Genomic DNA, 17,609 nt, shown 5'->3' on the forward strand with positions numbered 1-17,609 from the left:
CGTCTGAATACAAACACCACTACATCTCTCTGGCTTTCATTGACTAAATGTGTTTGTCAGTTCTTTGGTTAGGCAAACACAATCTGTGTTCTACCCTGGACTGTAGGTGCCCCTGCTCACGGTCCCTAAGGGAGTTTCATATGCAAGACCTCACCTCCCAGAGATGTGTGTGTGTGTGTGTGTGTGTGTGTGTGTGTGTGTGTGTGTGTGTGTGTGTGTGCAAGCGTCTCTTTCCCCCAGCCAACTCAGTGGGAGGCTGATCTGGGTGCCTCCTGTCCACCACATTCAAAAAATGTGGGGTTCAACAAGGGTTCTTCTATGAACCCTAGGGTTCCTGGCACTGAAAATGCCCCCCAAAAGGTTCTTCCAAGAAGCCGATATGAGGTGGGGTTCATCGAGGAACCTCTTTAGTTGGTGGGGGTCCTTGCAGGAACCTAACTGCCCAACTGAAACATTTGGATTTGAATTTGAAAGGACAGCAGGTGCCGGCACAATTTAAGGTAAGGTTTGGTTCGTGTATTATCTAAATTGATATTGTTTTATGTTAACACCATCTACCTTTTCATATTGTGCAAAAAGAAAAAGGACACAATTCAATGGATATCAATCAACAGAGAGGTAATAATATGTAGGCCATTAGAATATGTTGAAGGCTAGTTGTTTTGGGTGAAGATGATTGAACTGCTCACTTTTGTGTCTTTGTCTGTAGGTATAAAGACAAGGAGGCACACAAAGGTACAGTACCAGTCAAAAGTTTGGACACACCTACTCATTCAAGGGGTTTTTCTTTATTTTTACTATTTTCTAGAATAATAGTGAAGACATCAAACTATGAATAACACATATGGAATCATGTAGTAACCAAAAAAGTGTTAAACAAATCAAGATATATTTTAGATTTTAGATTCTTCAAAGTAGCCACCCTTTGCCTTGATGACAGCTCTGCACACTCTTGGTATTCTCTCAACCAGCTTCATGAGGTAGTCACCTGGAATGCATTTCAATTAACAGGTGTGCCTTGTTAAAAGTTAATTTGTGGAATTTCTTAGAACAGGGGGCAGGAAAAACGACATGTCAAGGGCAGGCAGAGGTCAATAATCCAGGGTGGTGTGACAAGGTACAGGCAGAATGGTCAATACCGGGAAAACATGAAAAAGACAGGAGCAAGGGGAAAACCGCTGATAGGCTTGACAAACAAAACTAACTGTCAACAGACAAACAGAGAACCCAGGTACAAATACACTGGGGATAATGGGGAAGATGGGCGACACATGGAGGGGGGTGGAGAGAAGCACAAAGACAGGTGAAACAAATCAGGGTGTGACAAATGCAAAGGGTAGCTACTTTGAAGAATCTTAAATATAAAATATATTTGGATTTGTTTAACACTTTTTTGGTTACTACATGATTCCATATGTGTTATTTCATGGTTTTGTAAAGTAAAACCCTTGAATGAGTAGGTGTGTCCAAACCTTTGACTGGTACTGTATGTCCATTAGTATTGGTATGTTATGCAAATCACATCCTCCTCTTCAATGAAAATCACATAGGCCTCTACATTATGGACAAGGTATGCGTATGAAAACCATAATCAAAAGTTTTTTAATTCACATTTACCATAAAAACCAAGGTATAAATACGGTTGTGTTCGTGTTTTGTTAATCATCTGTATAATTACTATTTTTTGGATTCATAGACATCACCCTCCCTTCTGCTTTTCCACAAAAATCATAATAAACACTGCCAACTAAAATACGCTCATGACATCTCTCTGTAGTTTCACAACTGAAGTATTTGTTCTAGAAAAAGAGCTGTTTAGTCTTATGGGAGAAAACACTAAAAACAGTGCTGTCAATACCTTGTGAAAGCAGGCACGTTTCCAACTGTGCCTTTGGCGATTGGAGCACTGGCCCACTTTGCTATACTTACAGCTACAATTTTAACTAGGTCTTTTCATTATTAAAATACTGTAACGTCGGCTTCCAACTCACACTCTCAAACACGTAGATCCCCTGAAAGCAGCTCACTCTCCAGCTCCCAATCACCTGAATTCTGATCACCTGTTCACACACCGGTATGCCATTTACACACACTATGTAGTTCAGTCCATTGCATCCCATTATTGTGAGGTATTGTTTGTTTTTGTCCACGGTCTAGGCGGAGCGCTGTTTAGGGCCATATTAGTCCTCCTGTGTATCATAGTTTTTGTCCATTTTATCCATTCACAAACATTGTTTTTTTTTCTATTTCCTGCCTGTACTTTTGCCTATCAGATTTCCTGTCATCAACCTCTTGCCTGATCTCCCGGACTACGTCATTAGCCATTTTCCTTGCCTGTACTGTTACCTTTTTGGATTCCCTGTGTATGACCTTCTGCCTTTCCCTGGACCCAGCTACCTCCCTCCTCCTGTGGTCCTTTACTAAATAAACACCTGCTGCGCCCTGTGCTTGAAACAAGCACTCTGTCTCCCATCATACTCATTACAAATACACTGGGGGGAAAATGATATCTGACTTGATTTTGGCATGTATGAACACATAATAAGGCCATAAACAATAACTGATTAAAAAAACAAAACCTATAAAACTGGCAGTCAACCAAACGTTATACCTTCCTCTCTACTCTTAGGGAAGAGGAAGGGAGTGAATCTGAATCTTAGCGCAACAGCTTACAACATCTGTCAGGGAACCACCCTTTGCAACAACATTTCTGGACCAATGGACTAAGACAATGTTGTGCATTTTGGGGCATGTGTGTGTGCAGTTCTGAGTGCACGCGTGAGTGTGTGTTATGTTCACAACTTCAGGTTGTTCATGTGTAAATGTGACCGCTCACGCATGTGTATATGAGTAAAGTCTCTAACTCAGCACCGGGTTGACACTTCAAATGTGGAGAACGGAGCTTGTGCCTGTCCTGTAAAAATAATCTTTCCAATCCAAGCTTACTCCAGTTTCTGTTGGACTCTTGGGATATCGTATCAAAGTTCGGTACCCCCATCCTGAGAAGTGTGTGGATGTTAGGGTGAAAGGCAACGCTATGGCAACAATTACCAAGTAAGCTTTAAAGCACCTGACATTTTACAGCTTGTCACGCTAGTTACGGTATATGGGGCTTTAGGTTCAACTGCACCCCCAACTCTCAGCCCCAGCTCTCAGCCCTAACCCTCAGGCTGAGGTAAGCGCCAGCTCTCAGCCTTCTAGGAGAAGCATGGTTGTCAGTTGTGACATTCTAAAAGTATAGTGGGGTAAAGAAGATAAATGAACAAGGGGACTGGGGGAGAGCCCCACGGTGTCTGAGCTGTGACAGACCTTCCTCTCACTACGAGGACCTATACTTTGTGTGACACCACTGCTTTCCATCAACCACTAGCATGAGAGCTTGACAATTATGGAAACAAATCCAGACCAAGTACCAGAAGAAAACCTCTTAAATCACATGGCTTTGAATGTGGAGTTCTGATCTTTTCCTGGTTGTAGCTAATGAAGAGAAATGTATTTCAGATGTTTGTAGCTGTCTCTTTAAGAAGAACACCGTTCCAGCTCTCATCACACCAAAATGGGTTTAATGATGTCATAGAGAAAGAATAATATTTCCTGTGTGAGGGAAGAAATTGAGGTTTGCGGGTTTGTTTTCTTTCCCTGCTTGAAAACACATTGTGGTTTTATTGAAATTACCTGTCAGTGGGGGTGTGAGGGCGTATACTGTACAATGATACGACAGGCCCACTCAGTACAACCAGGCCTACTAACCAGTTTGCCCATGCTTCAAACTCGGTGAATAAATGTTTTGATACTTATTATTTGGTGAGGTAAGCCATATTGAGTGGTTTGGATACAGGAAGAATCCTGTAAAACGTCACGCTAATAACTGCTTCAACATATGAGGTGACCGTTCCATGTACAAGTAGAGCAGAGATTTATGCCTGTTGTGGCTCGGTCCATAAAAATAGTTTATTTTTCTGTTTGATCCACTGGCATCCCTGTTTACAAGTGGGGTCTGCCAGGTGAGAGCCTCCAGCTACTGATGTAAATGAGTAATGAACTCACTAGACTGAGACCAGCATGTGACTTCAGCTCTGGTGCTGAGTTTTGGAATGTGTTGTGATGGAGTAAACAGCATTCCAAAGCAAAACAGAGAGGGAAAAGGCCTCAAAAGACCCTCTGCACTCCTTCACCCCCCGAAGGAGTGCAGAGGTAGTGAAAGTTGATTGGTAGGTCAGTTAGGGTTAAATTCTATAGCCTACCTGGGTTTTATTACAACCTATTCCAATAACTCATTTTACGATGCAGCAGTGTCAGCGATATGTACGCAGATAACAATGGACACCATCATCGACCAAGATCATTTGGAGGATGAGGAGGGATCAGCAATCCCATAACTCTTCACTGCTCACTGGTCTCACCTGTTTTTTCACCACGGTCACCTCGGTCTCCCTTCTCGCCCTTCAGTCCTCTGTCTCCTTTGTCACCTTGGAAACGAAAGACAGACAACAAAATATTGTGTTACGCTCAGTGGCAGAATAAGAAGTAACACAGATTAATACACTGCTCAAAAAAATAAAGGGAACACTAAAATAACACATCCTAGATCTGAATGAATGAAATATTCTTATGAAATACTTTTTTCTTTACATAGTTGAATGTGCTGACAACAAAATCACACAAAAATTATCAATGGAAATCAAATTGATCAACCCATGGAGGTCTGGATTTGAGTCACACTCAAAATTAAAGTGGAAAACCACACTACAGGCTGATCCAACTTTGATGTAATGTCCTTAAAACAAGTCCAAATGAGGCTCAGTAGTGTATGTGGCCTCCACGTGCCTGTATGACCTCCCTACAATGCCTGGGCATGCTCCTGATGAGGTGGCGGATGGTCTCCTGAGGGATCTCCTCCCAGACCTGGTCTAAAGCATCCGCCAACTCCTGGACAGTCTGTGGTGCGTTGGTGGATGGAGCGAGACATGATGTCCCAGATGTGCTCAATTGGATTCAGGTCTGGGGAACAGGCGGGCCAGTCCATAGCATCAATGCCTTCCTCTTGCAGGAACTGCTGACACACTCCAGCCACATGAGGTCTAGCATTGTCTTGCATTAGGAGGAACCCAGGGCCAACCGCACCAGCATATGGTCTCACAAGGGGTCTGAGGATCTCATCTCGGTACCTAATGGCAGTCAGGCTACCTCTGGCGAGCACATGGAGGGCTGTGCGGCCCCCCAAAGAAATGCCACCCCACACCATGACTGATCCACCGCCAAACCGGTCATGCTGGAGGATGTTGCAGGCAGCAGAACGTTCTCCACTCCGTCTCCAGACTCTGTCACGTCTGTCACATGTGCTCAGTGTGAACCTGCTTTCATCTGTGAAGAGCACAGGGCACCAGTGGCGAATTTGCCAATCTTGGTGTTCTCTGGCAAATGCCAAACGTCCTGCACGGTGTTGGGCTGTAAGCACAACCCCCACCTGTGGACGTCGGGCCCTCATACCACCCTCATAGAGTCTGTTTCTGACCGTTTGAGCAGACACATGCACATTTATGGTCTGCTGGAGGTCATTTTGCAGGGCTCTGGCAGTGCTCCTCCTGCTCCTCCTTGCACAAAGGTGGAGGTAGCGGTCCTGCTGCTGGGTTGTTGCCCTCCTACGGCCTCCTCCACGTCTCCTGATGTACTGGCCTGTCTCCTGGTAGCGCCTCCATGCTCTGGACACTACGCTGACAGACACAGCAAACCTTCTTGCCACAGCTCGCATTGATGTGCCATCCTGGATGAGCTGCACTACCTGAGCCACTTGTGTGGGTTGTAGACTCCGTCTCATGCTACCACTAGAGTGAAAGCACCGCCAGCATTCAAAAGTGACCAAAACATCAGCCAGGAAGCATAGGAACTGAGAAGTGGTCTGTGGTCACCACCTGCAGAACCACTCCTTTATTGGGGGTGTCTTGCTAATTGCCTATAATTTCCACCTGTTATCTATTCCATTTGCACAACAGCATGTGAAATGTATTGTCAATCAGTGTTGCTTTCTATGTGGACAGATTGATTTCACAAAAGTGTGATTGACTTGGAGTTACATTGTGTTGTTTAAGTGTTCCCTTTATTTTTTTGAGCAGTGTATATAACATCATGCAAGTACAAAATTAAACTGAACACAAGTGATTCACTTGAAGAAGAACAGTATTACGTGTATGTCCCTAGAGAACCTTCCAGCATGCTACTTCTCTGAGCGGTGCCCTCTCCGTCTGTCATGGTTGACTCTGGGTGGGCAGGGATTAGGCCTAAATATAGGCTATGGTTTGAGGTTTCCAAATTGCCTTACTGGAATACTTGGGAGACATGAGAGGGTCTTTTTGCTCTTGGTTGGGGGAACATAAAGTAGCTCTAAAATAGCCCCCCTCACCCTGAGAAGAACGCCAGATATACCAACCTCAGGTCTGAAATTAAACGTTATCCCTCAGCTCAATTTCCCTTTGGATACCTTATTATCTTGTTAACCTGAATTGAAGCCTCACGAACGAAATGTAATCACCTTGTCATTAGACATACAAATTATAGGACAACCCCCTTGTGAACTACAACCCCCTTCGGCTTTTGGTTTTCCTAGCCAATGCAGCGGACTAGAAACAGTACAAATAGCAAATATGGTCAGGGTGTATGTTTCCCCAAAAGTCAACATGAACCCATATGTCCTTGATTCTCTGTGATCTGAAGTCCATTATTGTGGGCCATTGTTTTTTTTGTTGCTCTCGACATCTGAGGCAACTCAGCTGTCTGTGGATTGTATGCCAAATTTTGAAAGACAAAAAAGGGGTCAGGGCAAAAGACAACATCAATTTAACGATTAAAGGATTTAATTAACAAAATGACTGGGATTGAGAGGCTGAAAGCACAGTTGTCCTGCATCTCCTCTTTCAGAGTGAGCGGAGAGAATGGTTATGGCATCTTTCTGGCTTGTCCGATGATGTTATATGCTTCACAGACATAGAAAAGCCTCACTACTTGAGGCCAGTTAACAGTCTTATAAATGCGATTGAAAGTAGATCCTCCTTGAAGACATTTGTGTCCTGAATGAGGGCATCTGATGTTGATCTGATGAGGATCGGAGTGTGGACGCAGGGACATTCTGGAGCCTTGCAGTTTCATCTGAAATTCTAGATTTACTGTCTGGACTTGAGAGAGGCTGTAAAGAATGAAGTAATCATTCCATTTCAATCTTTAATTCCGCTCAATAAAATCTTCAGATTTGTTGTATTTTAATGTGTAATACCAGAAGTATGTCCATGATAATAGAGGACACCACGAAATCTGGCAAAAAGGAACATTATTGTACTATTTAGTAGAATATTCATAAAAATAACAAACTAAAGATATGCCTTTGATGAAGTCCTACCGCTCAGTTCTGTGGGAACATTTCTCTGTAATTACAAGTCTAAAACCCCAAGGTGTGGTTATGAGCTGTTACTGTAATAAAGTAACATTACACAATGATTATAAAGTGACCATTATCCCACGTTTACTTCGTGAATTTTCATATTCAAAATCACAGGAAAGGGACCAATTGCAGTGGCGCCCAGACCGAACCACCAAGTGTCGGGTAGTGCTCTGTGCTGACCACATCCTCAGTGTAGGTTGAGAAATTGACCACTCTGGTTCAAACACCTACTGCAAACACCACTATTCACAGAGAAACAGACTTAATGAAACTGCCTGGCTATTCATAGGCCTGCTTTAACAAGCCCCAAAACACCTCTGCCTTTTCCACAAGGACCCTTTTGCAAGCATCACTGATATTTCTCTAACCCTGTTAATTGCGTGTTGTAGTCTCAGTGAGTCAGTCTAATAGAGCTGGGCCTGGGAGGCCTGGGCAGATAGACAGCACAGGGCATCCACATCCCATCTTAATGTCGTTGGCTCACAGGGGTTTGAGCCTCCAGCGCCGGACAGTTCAGCCAAACTAAACTGATCCAGAACAGCTGCTTGTTTAGCATGGAGAAATAGAATAGGCCTATTGTGAAGAGTCAAATCTATGACCAATACGATAAGGCGCTGTGTCTCGAATCATGTGTGTGAGAGGAGTATCTCTCACACATATCTTTCAAAGCAAGTGCTGCTTTCCAACACACAAGGTGACGAACGAGGAAATGGCCTTCTAGAAGGCTTTGAGACATGGTTATAGACTCGAATGGTGTCGAGGCACCATAGGAGTCTACAGCCAGTTCTCAGGGCTAAGGTTGGACCAATTAAAGCCCGGACATGGCTTTCCTCTATTAGTATGGTAAGAGCAAGACATACACTATATACACTACCGTTCAAAAGTTTGGGGTCATTTAGAAATGTCCTTGTTTTTGAAAGAAAAGCACATTTTTTGTCCATTAAAATAACATCAAATTGATCAGAAATACAGCGTAGGCATGGTTAATGAGACATAACAATAATAATGTCTACACTGTATTTCTGATCAATTTGATGTTATTTTAATGGACAAAAAATGTGCTTTTCTTTCAAAAACAAGGACATTTCTAAATGACCCCAAACTTTTGAACGGTAGTGTATATAGTGTATGTCTTGCTCTTACCATACATTTCTAATTGACTCCTGAAGAGCTCAGTGACTTTCAACGTGGCACCGTCATAGGATGCCACCTTTCCAACAAGTCAGTTTGTAAAAGTTCTGCCTTTCTAGAGCTTCCCCGGTCAACTGTAAGTGCTGTTATTGTGAAGTGGAAACGTCTAGGAGCAACAATGGCTCAGCCACGAAGTGATAGGCCACGCAAGCTCACAGAACGGGACCGCCAAGTGCTGAAGTGCGTAGCGTGTAAAAATCTAACCGACTTGGTTGAATGGAAGCAAGTCGCCGTAGCAATGTTCCAGCAAAGGTGTAGGCAACTCCATATTGGGGTAGCAGGGTAGCCTAGTGGTTAGCCTAGTGGTTAGAGTGTTGGACTAGTATCCGAAAGGTTGCAAGGTGACAAGGTACAAATCTGTCGTTCTGCCCCTGAACAGGCAGTTAACCCACTGTTCCTAGGCCGTCATTGAAAATAAGAATTTGTTCTTAACTGACTTGCCTAGTTAAATAAAGGTCAAATAAAAATATTAATGACCAAGATTTTGAAATTATATGTTCGATGAGCACGTGTCCACATACTTTTGATCATGAAGTGTATTTCTATCTTCAATGTTTTAGGTTGGCTCAGCACATCAGCTGATAAGGTAGGTCTGCTGTGGGTTAGGATGGGAAGGCAGAGGGCCTGCAGATATAGTTGTCAATGAGACACAACAAATCAGACGGAATTGACCCTGATCCTCCATCCATCTGCCTTGGATTACCTTCTCTGGAGCCTGAGCCAAAGAGAGAGCACGGTGGCACAATCGGTGAGAGCACCCCTTTAAGGTTCAAAGAGACAGGAAGGTACAGATGATAGTTTAACTAATGATTCTACAGCTGTCAGACAGTAATGATATCAGACATACCTTTGGGCCCTTTGGGTCCCATATCCCCTTTCTCCCCCTGTCGGCCATCGGGGCCGCTCGGGCCTTTTAGTCCCCTTGGACCCTGGGTGCCTTTTACTCCTGTAAAACCTGCCGGGAAGACATAGATACATGTATTTTCCCAAGTCTTTTCAAACAGGATATCTGGCATGCATTTCAAAGAATGAAAACAACCTATCTTATCGGGATATTTGAGTACGATTGCATGCCATAATAACATTTTCCAATGTTCTCTTTCTTTATTCATCATTTCATTATGTCATGAAAGACTATCTAATGGAATGCCCTTACTCCCTTTCCCAGGATGCTTTGAGCCCAGTTTGAGGGGCTGTTATTAAGTTGTTAGCAAACAGTGGATTTATGGGTTTGGAACCACCAGTGGTCCCATTCACTAGGTATTGAAGATATTGTCACTGCATTACTCACAAGGTAATGTACTGGAGTACCCAACTCTTTAATGAGCAGGAATGAGTGGAACAACTGAGATTTTGAATGTGGTAGGAGGAGTGCTTTGGGTGGCTATAACAAATGTCCCATGTTCCTAAAGGGAGGCTTGCTTTCAGCATTCTTCTTGGAAATAAGTCTTTGAGGGTCCTTGAGGGTTTACATAAATCACAATTGGGACCTGGGCCAATTACAGTAAGATACGTTTAGAAAAAATTGGTTTAAATAATGGTTGAAGAAAGTAATGTATGTTGAAAGGTAGAATAGGACAAATGACAGTACTGTACAGTGTACGAACCGGTCATCCCTGTGAGGCCTGCCACACCAGGGGACCCAAGTGGCCCAACATCGCCCTTCTCACCCTTTGGTCCTGGAGGCCCTGTTGAAAACAACGTAATTAACGCATTAAGTTGATCCCAAGATAATATAAACTGATTAATATACTGTAATATAAAGACAATATGATTATTGAAGTTGTGTAATCCCATAAATCACACTGGTTTCCTGTTGGTATGTCATTCTTGTTTCACCACACCCTCTGACTAAAGCAGAGGAGCTTAAGGCAAAATCTCAAACATGGTTAAGGGACATCGTTCAATGGTTTGTTGTACTTGGAACCAGTGGACTGACTTCAGACTTGTTTGTAGAATTAGCTTGGCCTTGATGGAAAGCACATGTTACACAAGTTACACCACAATGGAACCACACTGGAATAGTTCGACATTTGTCTTGTTTTGTCCAACTGACATGTTCCAATGTAGCTTTTCACATAATGGTGTGATCTGATCCTTACAGATGTAGGATCTTAATTTGTGACAGTTTGCTACAGCAGGAAGATAATCCTGCAGCAACAGGAAATGTGAATTATTATGTGGATTATAATGAAAATACATTTTTGTAGGGGTTGACATATTTTCCACAAGGGAAAATCAAGTCTGACGTTTCAAAGTGGAAATTTCAAAATGTCAGAAGATTTTTTAAACCTCAAACAACACTACAAGTTTTACATTTCTCCTGCAACAGGTTGATCAAACTAAGATCCTACATCTGTATATCCTAAGATACTGTCCTGGCCATGCTTTGAGCCACTCAACATCCCCTGGCCTGGCCTGAAACTTTACTGGGAAAATATTAATCTATTGGAGTGAAATAGTGACTAGTGAGAAGTCAGGTTGACTTGGAAGTCATATCATCCTGGGGGGTCTGAAGGAGAAAACACTGAATTGAATTGAGCGGTGACTGGTTTGTTTTAGTAGGATCAACGGTACCACTCATCACTTCTTATTTAGAGTCTTCTATTAATTCAATTGAGAATGTTTAACATACAATGGATCAGCAAATCTGATTTGGCTGAGCAGAATCCATATGTTAGTAATGGGCTAATTGCATGTCAAGGGAAAATGTCTGCAATGCAATCAGTTTTGACACGTTTAATATCAAGCTGATAAATAGATTATTTGAAAACATTAGACTGCTTTAAAAAAAAAAAAGTAGGCTATTTTAGGTGACTGATATTGTTTTACACCAGGATGTCCATTTATCAAATTATCTAAAAGAACATTTTCCTTATTTTGTTTCACCATTTGTGAACAATGAAAACAGCGCAAGATCAATGTTATATAATGAAAATCACATTTCCATGAGAATTAAGCCAATAGACACACTGCTCCTCCCAGCCTGAAGACACTTCACTAAAACAGCAAACAGGTCACTCCTGAGGCCATTACTGTTAATCAAGTGGCTGTGTGATGATTATAAATGTTTCCATGCTAACGCTCTCCTCAGACCAACACATCACAGTTTCTTAATCCACCTCTCAACTTTGCAAAAATGTGTGTTTTTGCAATATGTTTTTTTTCCCTTCTCATTTGTCCACCGCTGCCAAATTGGAAGGTAGGCATGAAACATAAGCAAAAGGCATTGGGATGGAGGGAGGGAGAGGAGGCATCAGTCCAGAAACACCAAGTACCATGGCGAGGTGCAGCTTTCCTGGCTAAACCCACACTTAATGACAAACAAATGTGATGTGAGGGGGAACTAATGACAGGGCTGAGTTCCTTGGTTTTGGAGGCTTCTAAATGTAACCCACAATTGTTTCCAGCCTAAATAAACCACTGTCCCACCTACAAACAGTATACATCAGATACTGGTTTAAAGTCTTTTTATGCAAAGATTAACATCACTCAACTCCTATCAACATGGAGGTGGAGGTGGTAAGATGACATAAGGAATTGTTTTAAAATGGTCATACTATGGATCATTTAGCTATTTGATTCAGAATTGTAGGACTCCTTTAGGTATACATTTGACATTTTTTATGTTTTCTTTTGATAAAATATTGAATTTGGCCATTGAATAGCAAATTCATAAACGGCAAAAAGGACAGTCAAAAAATGTATCATAAAAACAAGATTTAAAAGTGTCTGTCCTAAATCTAGGAGATACAGATTTAACCCCTTTTTTGGGGTAGGTACAAAACTACCATCATACTTCCATTCGTTTTTAAAAAACTGGTACTGTGGGGGTCGTAGAGCAAAGCAGAGAACACCATCGTGTTTTTGACATCCTCCCCTTTCCACAGAGTGGTCATAACAGTTTTGTAGGTCAAACCGTTCGGATGCTACAGACTTTTATGTGAGAAGACTGATTTTCGGGATGTGTCATGGTCTGACAAACACTGCTCTAGCTCTGCCACCCTTTCACTGTGGAAGTGCGAGATATACAATAACACATACTGTATCTCTAGCTTAAACTCACAGATTTTGCTGGGGATTTTTGTGTTATGTAATTTAGATTGATGACCCGGGGTGTCAATCGACTCTAGGGGGATAATCATGACATGAACTTCTAGCCAGTGATTAGTGTTGGGGCCGTTATTACCTTCTAGGAAGGTGATGTTCTTGAGGATATTGGAGTGCTCCCAGTCCTTGAGCCTCAGGTCCTCTGTGACGGTGCTGAGGATCTCCACCTCGTTCTTCAGTGTCTCCTCCATTTGCACCTGTGTCTCCCTCATGTACCGTGTGTCCTGGCTCACATTGCTGATCTGCACCTGCAGGTCCTGGATCTTCAGGTGATGGATGCTGATGTCACTCGTGAATGTGTGGTTGACCGCGTCCACCGTCCAGCCCACCTCCTCAAGCCTCTCCTTGAGCTGGTCCACCTGATCCGCTGCGCTCTTCAGCAGTAGGTCGTGGTCGTGCAGCGAGACAGAGGCCTGGGCCAGCAGGTTGCTCAGCCCACTCACGTTCCTCTGGGACGATTGGTTCAGGGTAGAGACACGGCCCCCCAGCTGCTCCACTGCACTGTCTGTCGACTGGGAGTGGCCCTGCAGATCCCTGATGTCCCTCTCCAGGCCGTGAAATGCCCGGCCCAGCTGCTGTAAGGACTCGCTGTAGTTCTGGAACAGGTTCTCCAGCTTCCAGATTTTCTCCAGGAGGTTTGCCTGAGAGGAGATGTCGCCCAGGGACTGCTGGAGCTCCCGGGAGCGGTCCCCCATACGGGTCATGTTCTCCATCAGTGCCTCCTGCTTCTCTGAGGACATCTGAGACCTGGACACTGAGGAGGACACATGGAGAGAGGAGAAAGAGGGGATTTTACAACGCCTACATAGAAAACACTAAATATGAAGAATGCTTACTAGAGTAAAGTGTGAAAAAATTGGATCAATGTTATTTCCTGACATTTGCTGGTTGAAAATACAATCTACATGATCTTCTAATCAGCAGGGTTTGAATGGGTGGAGTTTCGGCTTGCCTAAATAAGTTAATAGACCAATAAGAAAGAGAGTTCCAAACCTATCTGCCAATTACAGCTAGTTTTCAGTTTTCAGGCGCCCTCCCCCTCCCACAAAAGCCATTGTGTTTCTTATTTTTTACCATTTTAGTGGAAAACTATTACAGTAAGGATCTTAACTGTTACACATAAATGATTTGACATTGATATAAAAACAGCTACATTGGGCCTTTAAAGTTTAGGTTCTGTTGGAGGGAAGTTTCTTTGGTAACAGTGCAATCAGCCAGATAGATACAGTATGTTGAAACCAAATCCTCTCACCTCTGCAATGACAACATCCTCTGTTATACTTTCAATGTAATGTAATGTTGCTCAATGGGAGAAAAAGAGAATGTTGGAGAAATGGATGGAAATGGCTATTTCCCAGCACAGATGCTCAGCACCCCTCTCATCCCTGTCCACAGCTATTATAACATTGTTGCCTATGTGTGTGTTGTGGGCCAGAAATAAATGAATTATTTCAATATGAGGGACATGTTGCCTACATGGCTGCACAAAAGGGACTTTATATTCCTTGTCATTTTATGTTGTACAGTATGTTATATCCACACGAAGATAAGCCTAATTGTTATTCATCGGGAATTCACTGACTTCGGTTCTAACGTGGCAAAAACCACAAAACCGAAACAGATGGATTTGTTTCCCAGCAGGATAAATTAAGAGGAGAGAGATGTGGGTTCCTGAACTAGACTCGGGTGAATATAGAGTTGGTGAAGGTCTGCACTCATTTAGCATTCAATCACTCATCCTGGGTGTCACCGAAGTCTCTGGTAACACATTGAGGCTCTTGGTGTGACCTGCTCTACCAAAGGCCAGTTGCAAGAAAACAGACACATTCCTTGAAATGCTCCAAAATGCACAAAGACTCCTATTTTTCTATTGCTCCTACTCATGTATTTCCGTTTCCAAGAATCTGGGAGCCCAATTAAGTTTCAAGCAATGCACTGGGAGAAAATCGAATGTATACATTTCAACATCGCCCATGCAAAATTTACCTGCGCACATTTACATTTACATTTAAGTCATGCACCAGAGCCAAACAAAATTGCAAACAGAGGTGTGGCGACCAGTAAACTGGACTGCTCATGGAAACAGCCAGCAGGTGAGGTCAACAACCCCAATCCACCACTAGACTACCTACCATGAGGACTGCGGAATCTGTAAAAGATATGGAGAGTCAATGTGTAAAACATCCCCTGTGAGAGTGTGGTAGCAGACCTGTTATTCCCAGAGTCCTCAATGTTCTGGTGCATCATGGGGTTTTACAGGACCTTACTGTGCAAGAGCATCTCTAGGACCAGGTGCTGGTCAGCTGTTTACTTTCAAACTAGTTTAAAAAAAACAGGAGTCTGAAACATACAGGCCATGCGCCTCTCCTTTTCCTGTTTTAGGATTTCACATCCCCACACCCAGGTTCCTGATTATCCACTGTTTTGCCTCTTAACAAGCCTCTTCAAAAAAATTGTAGCCTCATACATGTTCTGTACCTGTCCCAGGAGTTCAGTATGCAGGGGACTTTTGACCTCGTGGAAGTGTGTTATTGGCAATAAGAACTGACATCCTCTTGTAAAAGAATAACATCAATACCTCAATAAACAACCATATGTTTTTTCAGCTACACACCTCCTCTACCAGTGAATGTACTGTAAATATAAAACCAAAACATACCCACCATAGCTCGTTATGGGTTCTATCACCAAATGACCTGGAACTAACAATAACATAACCACTATGATTAGACAGATAAAGTTGACTAGTCCCTGGAGAACCATGAGTCTGGGGCGACTAGGGCTTCAACTCCCGAGGAAGGTCAGTAGAGGGGGAAGGGGGTACTTGCATTGCTAACTATCCATGGACAACCTGCTTTAAGCATTGTCCTCATTCCTGTCTCTGAGAAAAGTCCAAACAATATACAGGTTTTCCAAAAGGAGTAGTGGCAGTTTGACAGTTTGCCAGGCTCATAGCGCCTATGTGCACTCAGAGGCTCAAATGACCAAAGGAGGCTGAGGTTGGGGCTGATGAGGTTTAGGGCCCCACACCCAGAGCTGGTCTGGAACCGGCCTAATGGACTACACATACCAAGTGTGAGGAAGGCGATCGCCACAGCCCGCTGTGACTCATTTGTTCTCGAACAGAGAGAGAGCAGCCTCAAACTGAGCGGCTTGGCCCACTAGTCTCTCCATCTAGCTCTCAGAGGATCACTGAATCTCTCCCTGAGTGGGCATTCGTTGAGGGGATAGGTTACAACAGTGCCTGAAACTCTAAACATGTTATGGCACAACATTCTAACAGTACTGTCTGATGTGGCTCATGTCTCTCTTTTTGGCCTTGGGTGTTCTGGTGAAATTCAAAAGTTAAACAAAACTTGTCACTGATATTCGGTATTTTAAGAGTTTAAATAGGTCAAACATCCAATTTACAGAGTGTACCAGTTAATGTTAGACCGCACTCTATCAATAATACATCAAGATCATAACACACTTATCTAAAGTTCAAGTTAGACGTTCAAGTTAATCAAGTTAAGCTATATCCTACAAAAATTGTGTTCACAAGGATGAGTGATACATTGCTTCATTGTGTTATCAAATCAAATCACATTTTATTTGTCGCGTACACATATTTAGCAGATGTTATTGCGGGTGTAGCGAAATGCTTATGTTCCTAGCTCCAACAGTGCAGTAATACCTAACAATACACTCAAATCCCCCAAAATAAGCAATATAGAAATATTAGAATGAGCAATGTCAGAGTCCGGAATATAAATATACATATATATATATATATATGTGTACAGTATATGATGTTGTGTATAGACATTATGGACAGTATATGAATAGAAAAGCTGTGTTCAGCAGTAGTTATATAGGATGAGCCTTGACTAGAAAACAGTATATACATATGAAGCTGGTAAACGGTATGTGAAAATTATTATAGTGACCAGTGTTCAATGACTATGTACATACTGTTGGGCAGCAGTGTCTAAGGTGCAGGGTGGTGTACCGACTGGTAGTGTGATGTTGAGTTCTGTGTCACTGGACAACTGCTTACATTCCTGCAGCTGGAATCTTCTCGTGGATGAAGTAAATCTCATCGAACCATTAAACTGCCAATATTATCATTTGCAATGCATTCCTCTACTGTCTCTGTCAATCAGCCTTTTATAAGAAATACCCCGAGGACGTGTGATATTCATTCATAGTGGGATATTTCCCAGTGCGTACCACATACAGACATGCATGACAACCATTACAAAATACACAGAGTATACAAAACATTAAGAACACCTGCTCTTTCCTGACCAGGTGAATCCAGATGAACGCTATGATCCCTTATTGATGTGACTTGTTAAATCCACTTCAAACGATTTAGATGAATGGGTGGAGACAGGTTAAAAGAGGATTTTTAAGTCTTGAGACGATTGAGACATGGATTGTGTGTGTGCGCCATCAGAGGGTGAATGGGCAAGACGAAGGATTTAAGTGTCTTTGAATGGGGTATGGTAGTAGGTGTACTGGTTTGTGCCAAGAACTGCAACATTGCTGGGGTTTTCACACTCACCAGTTTCCCGTGTGTATCAAGAATTGGCCACCACCCAAAGGACATCCAGCCAACTTGACACAACTGTGGGAAGCATTAGAGTCAACCTGGGACAGCATCCCGGTGGAATGCTTTCGACACCTTGTTAAGTCCATGCCCCGACAAACTGAAGCTGTTTTGAGAGCAAAAGTGTTCCTAATGTTTGGTATACTCAGTGTACAAGTAGTAATGCAGTCAAGGAGGTTTTTCTCATCTCTATCTGAACGTGCCTAGAGGAAGGGCGCAAATATATGAAGGTATCCATCACAGAATATAGAATTGAATAAGTTAAAGGGAACCTTAACCTAC

General features: G+C 42.8%; 1 protein-coding gene across 1 annotated transcript in view; it reads right to left on the reverse strand.

The window, feature by feature from the left end:
- The window catches only part of LOC115139414 (scavenger receptor class A member 5-like), a 54,071-nt gene that overhangs the window by 19,670 nt on the left and 16,792 nt on the right, over window positions 1–17,609 (reverse strand). Inside the window, exons 4-7 of the mRNA XM_065026356.1 lie at window positions 12,813–13,487; window positions 10,231–10,311; window positions 9,471–9,578; window positions 4,404–4,469 (exon numbers count right to left, since the gene is read on the reverse strand). Of these exons, the coding sequence (XP_064882428.1) occupies window positions 4,404–4,469; window positions 9,471–9,578; window positions 10,231–10,311; window positions 12,813–13,487 (930 nt within the window). The remainder of the gene's footprint in view (window positions 1–4,403; window positions 4,470–9,470; window positions 9,579–10,230; window positions 10,312–12,812; window positions 13,488–17,609) is intronic.

This window comes from Oncorhynchus nerka, linkage group LG13 (genome assembly GCF_034236695.1).
Source record: "Oncorhynchus nerka isolate Pitt River linkage group LG13, Oner_Uvic_2.0, whole genome shotgun sequence".
NCBI classification, from domain to species: domain Eukaryota; kingdom Metazoa; phylum Chordata; class Actinopteri; order Salmoniformes; family Salmonidae; genus Oncorhynchus; species Oncorhynchus nerka.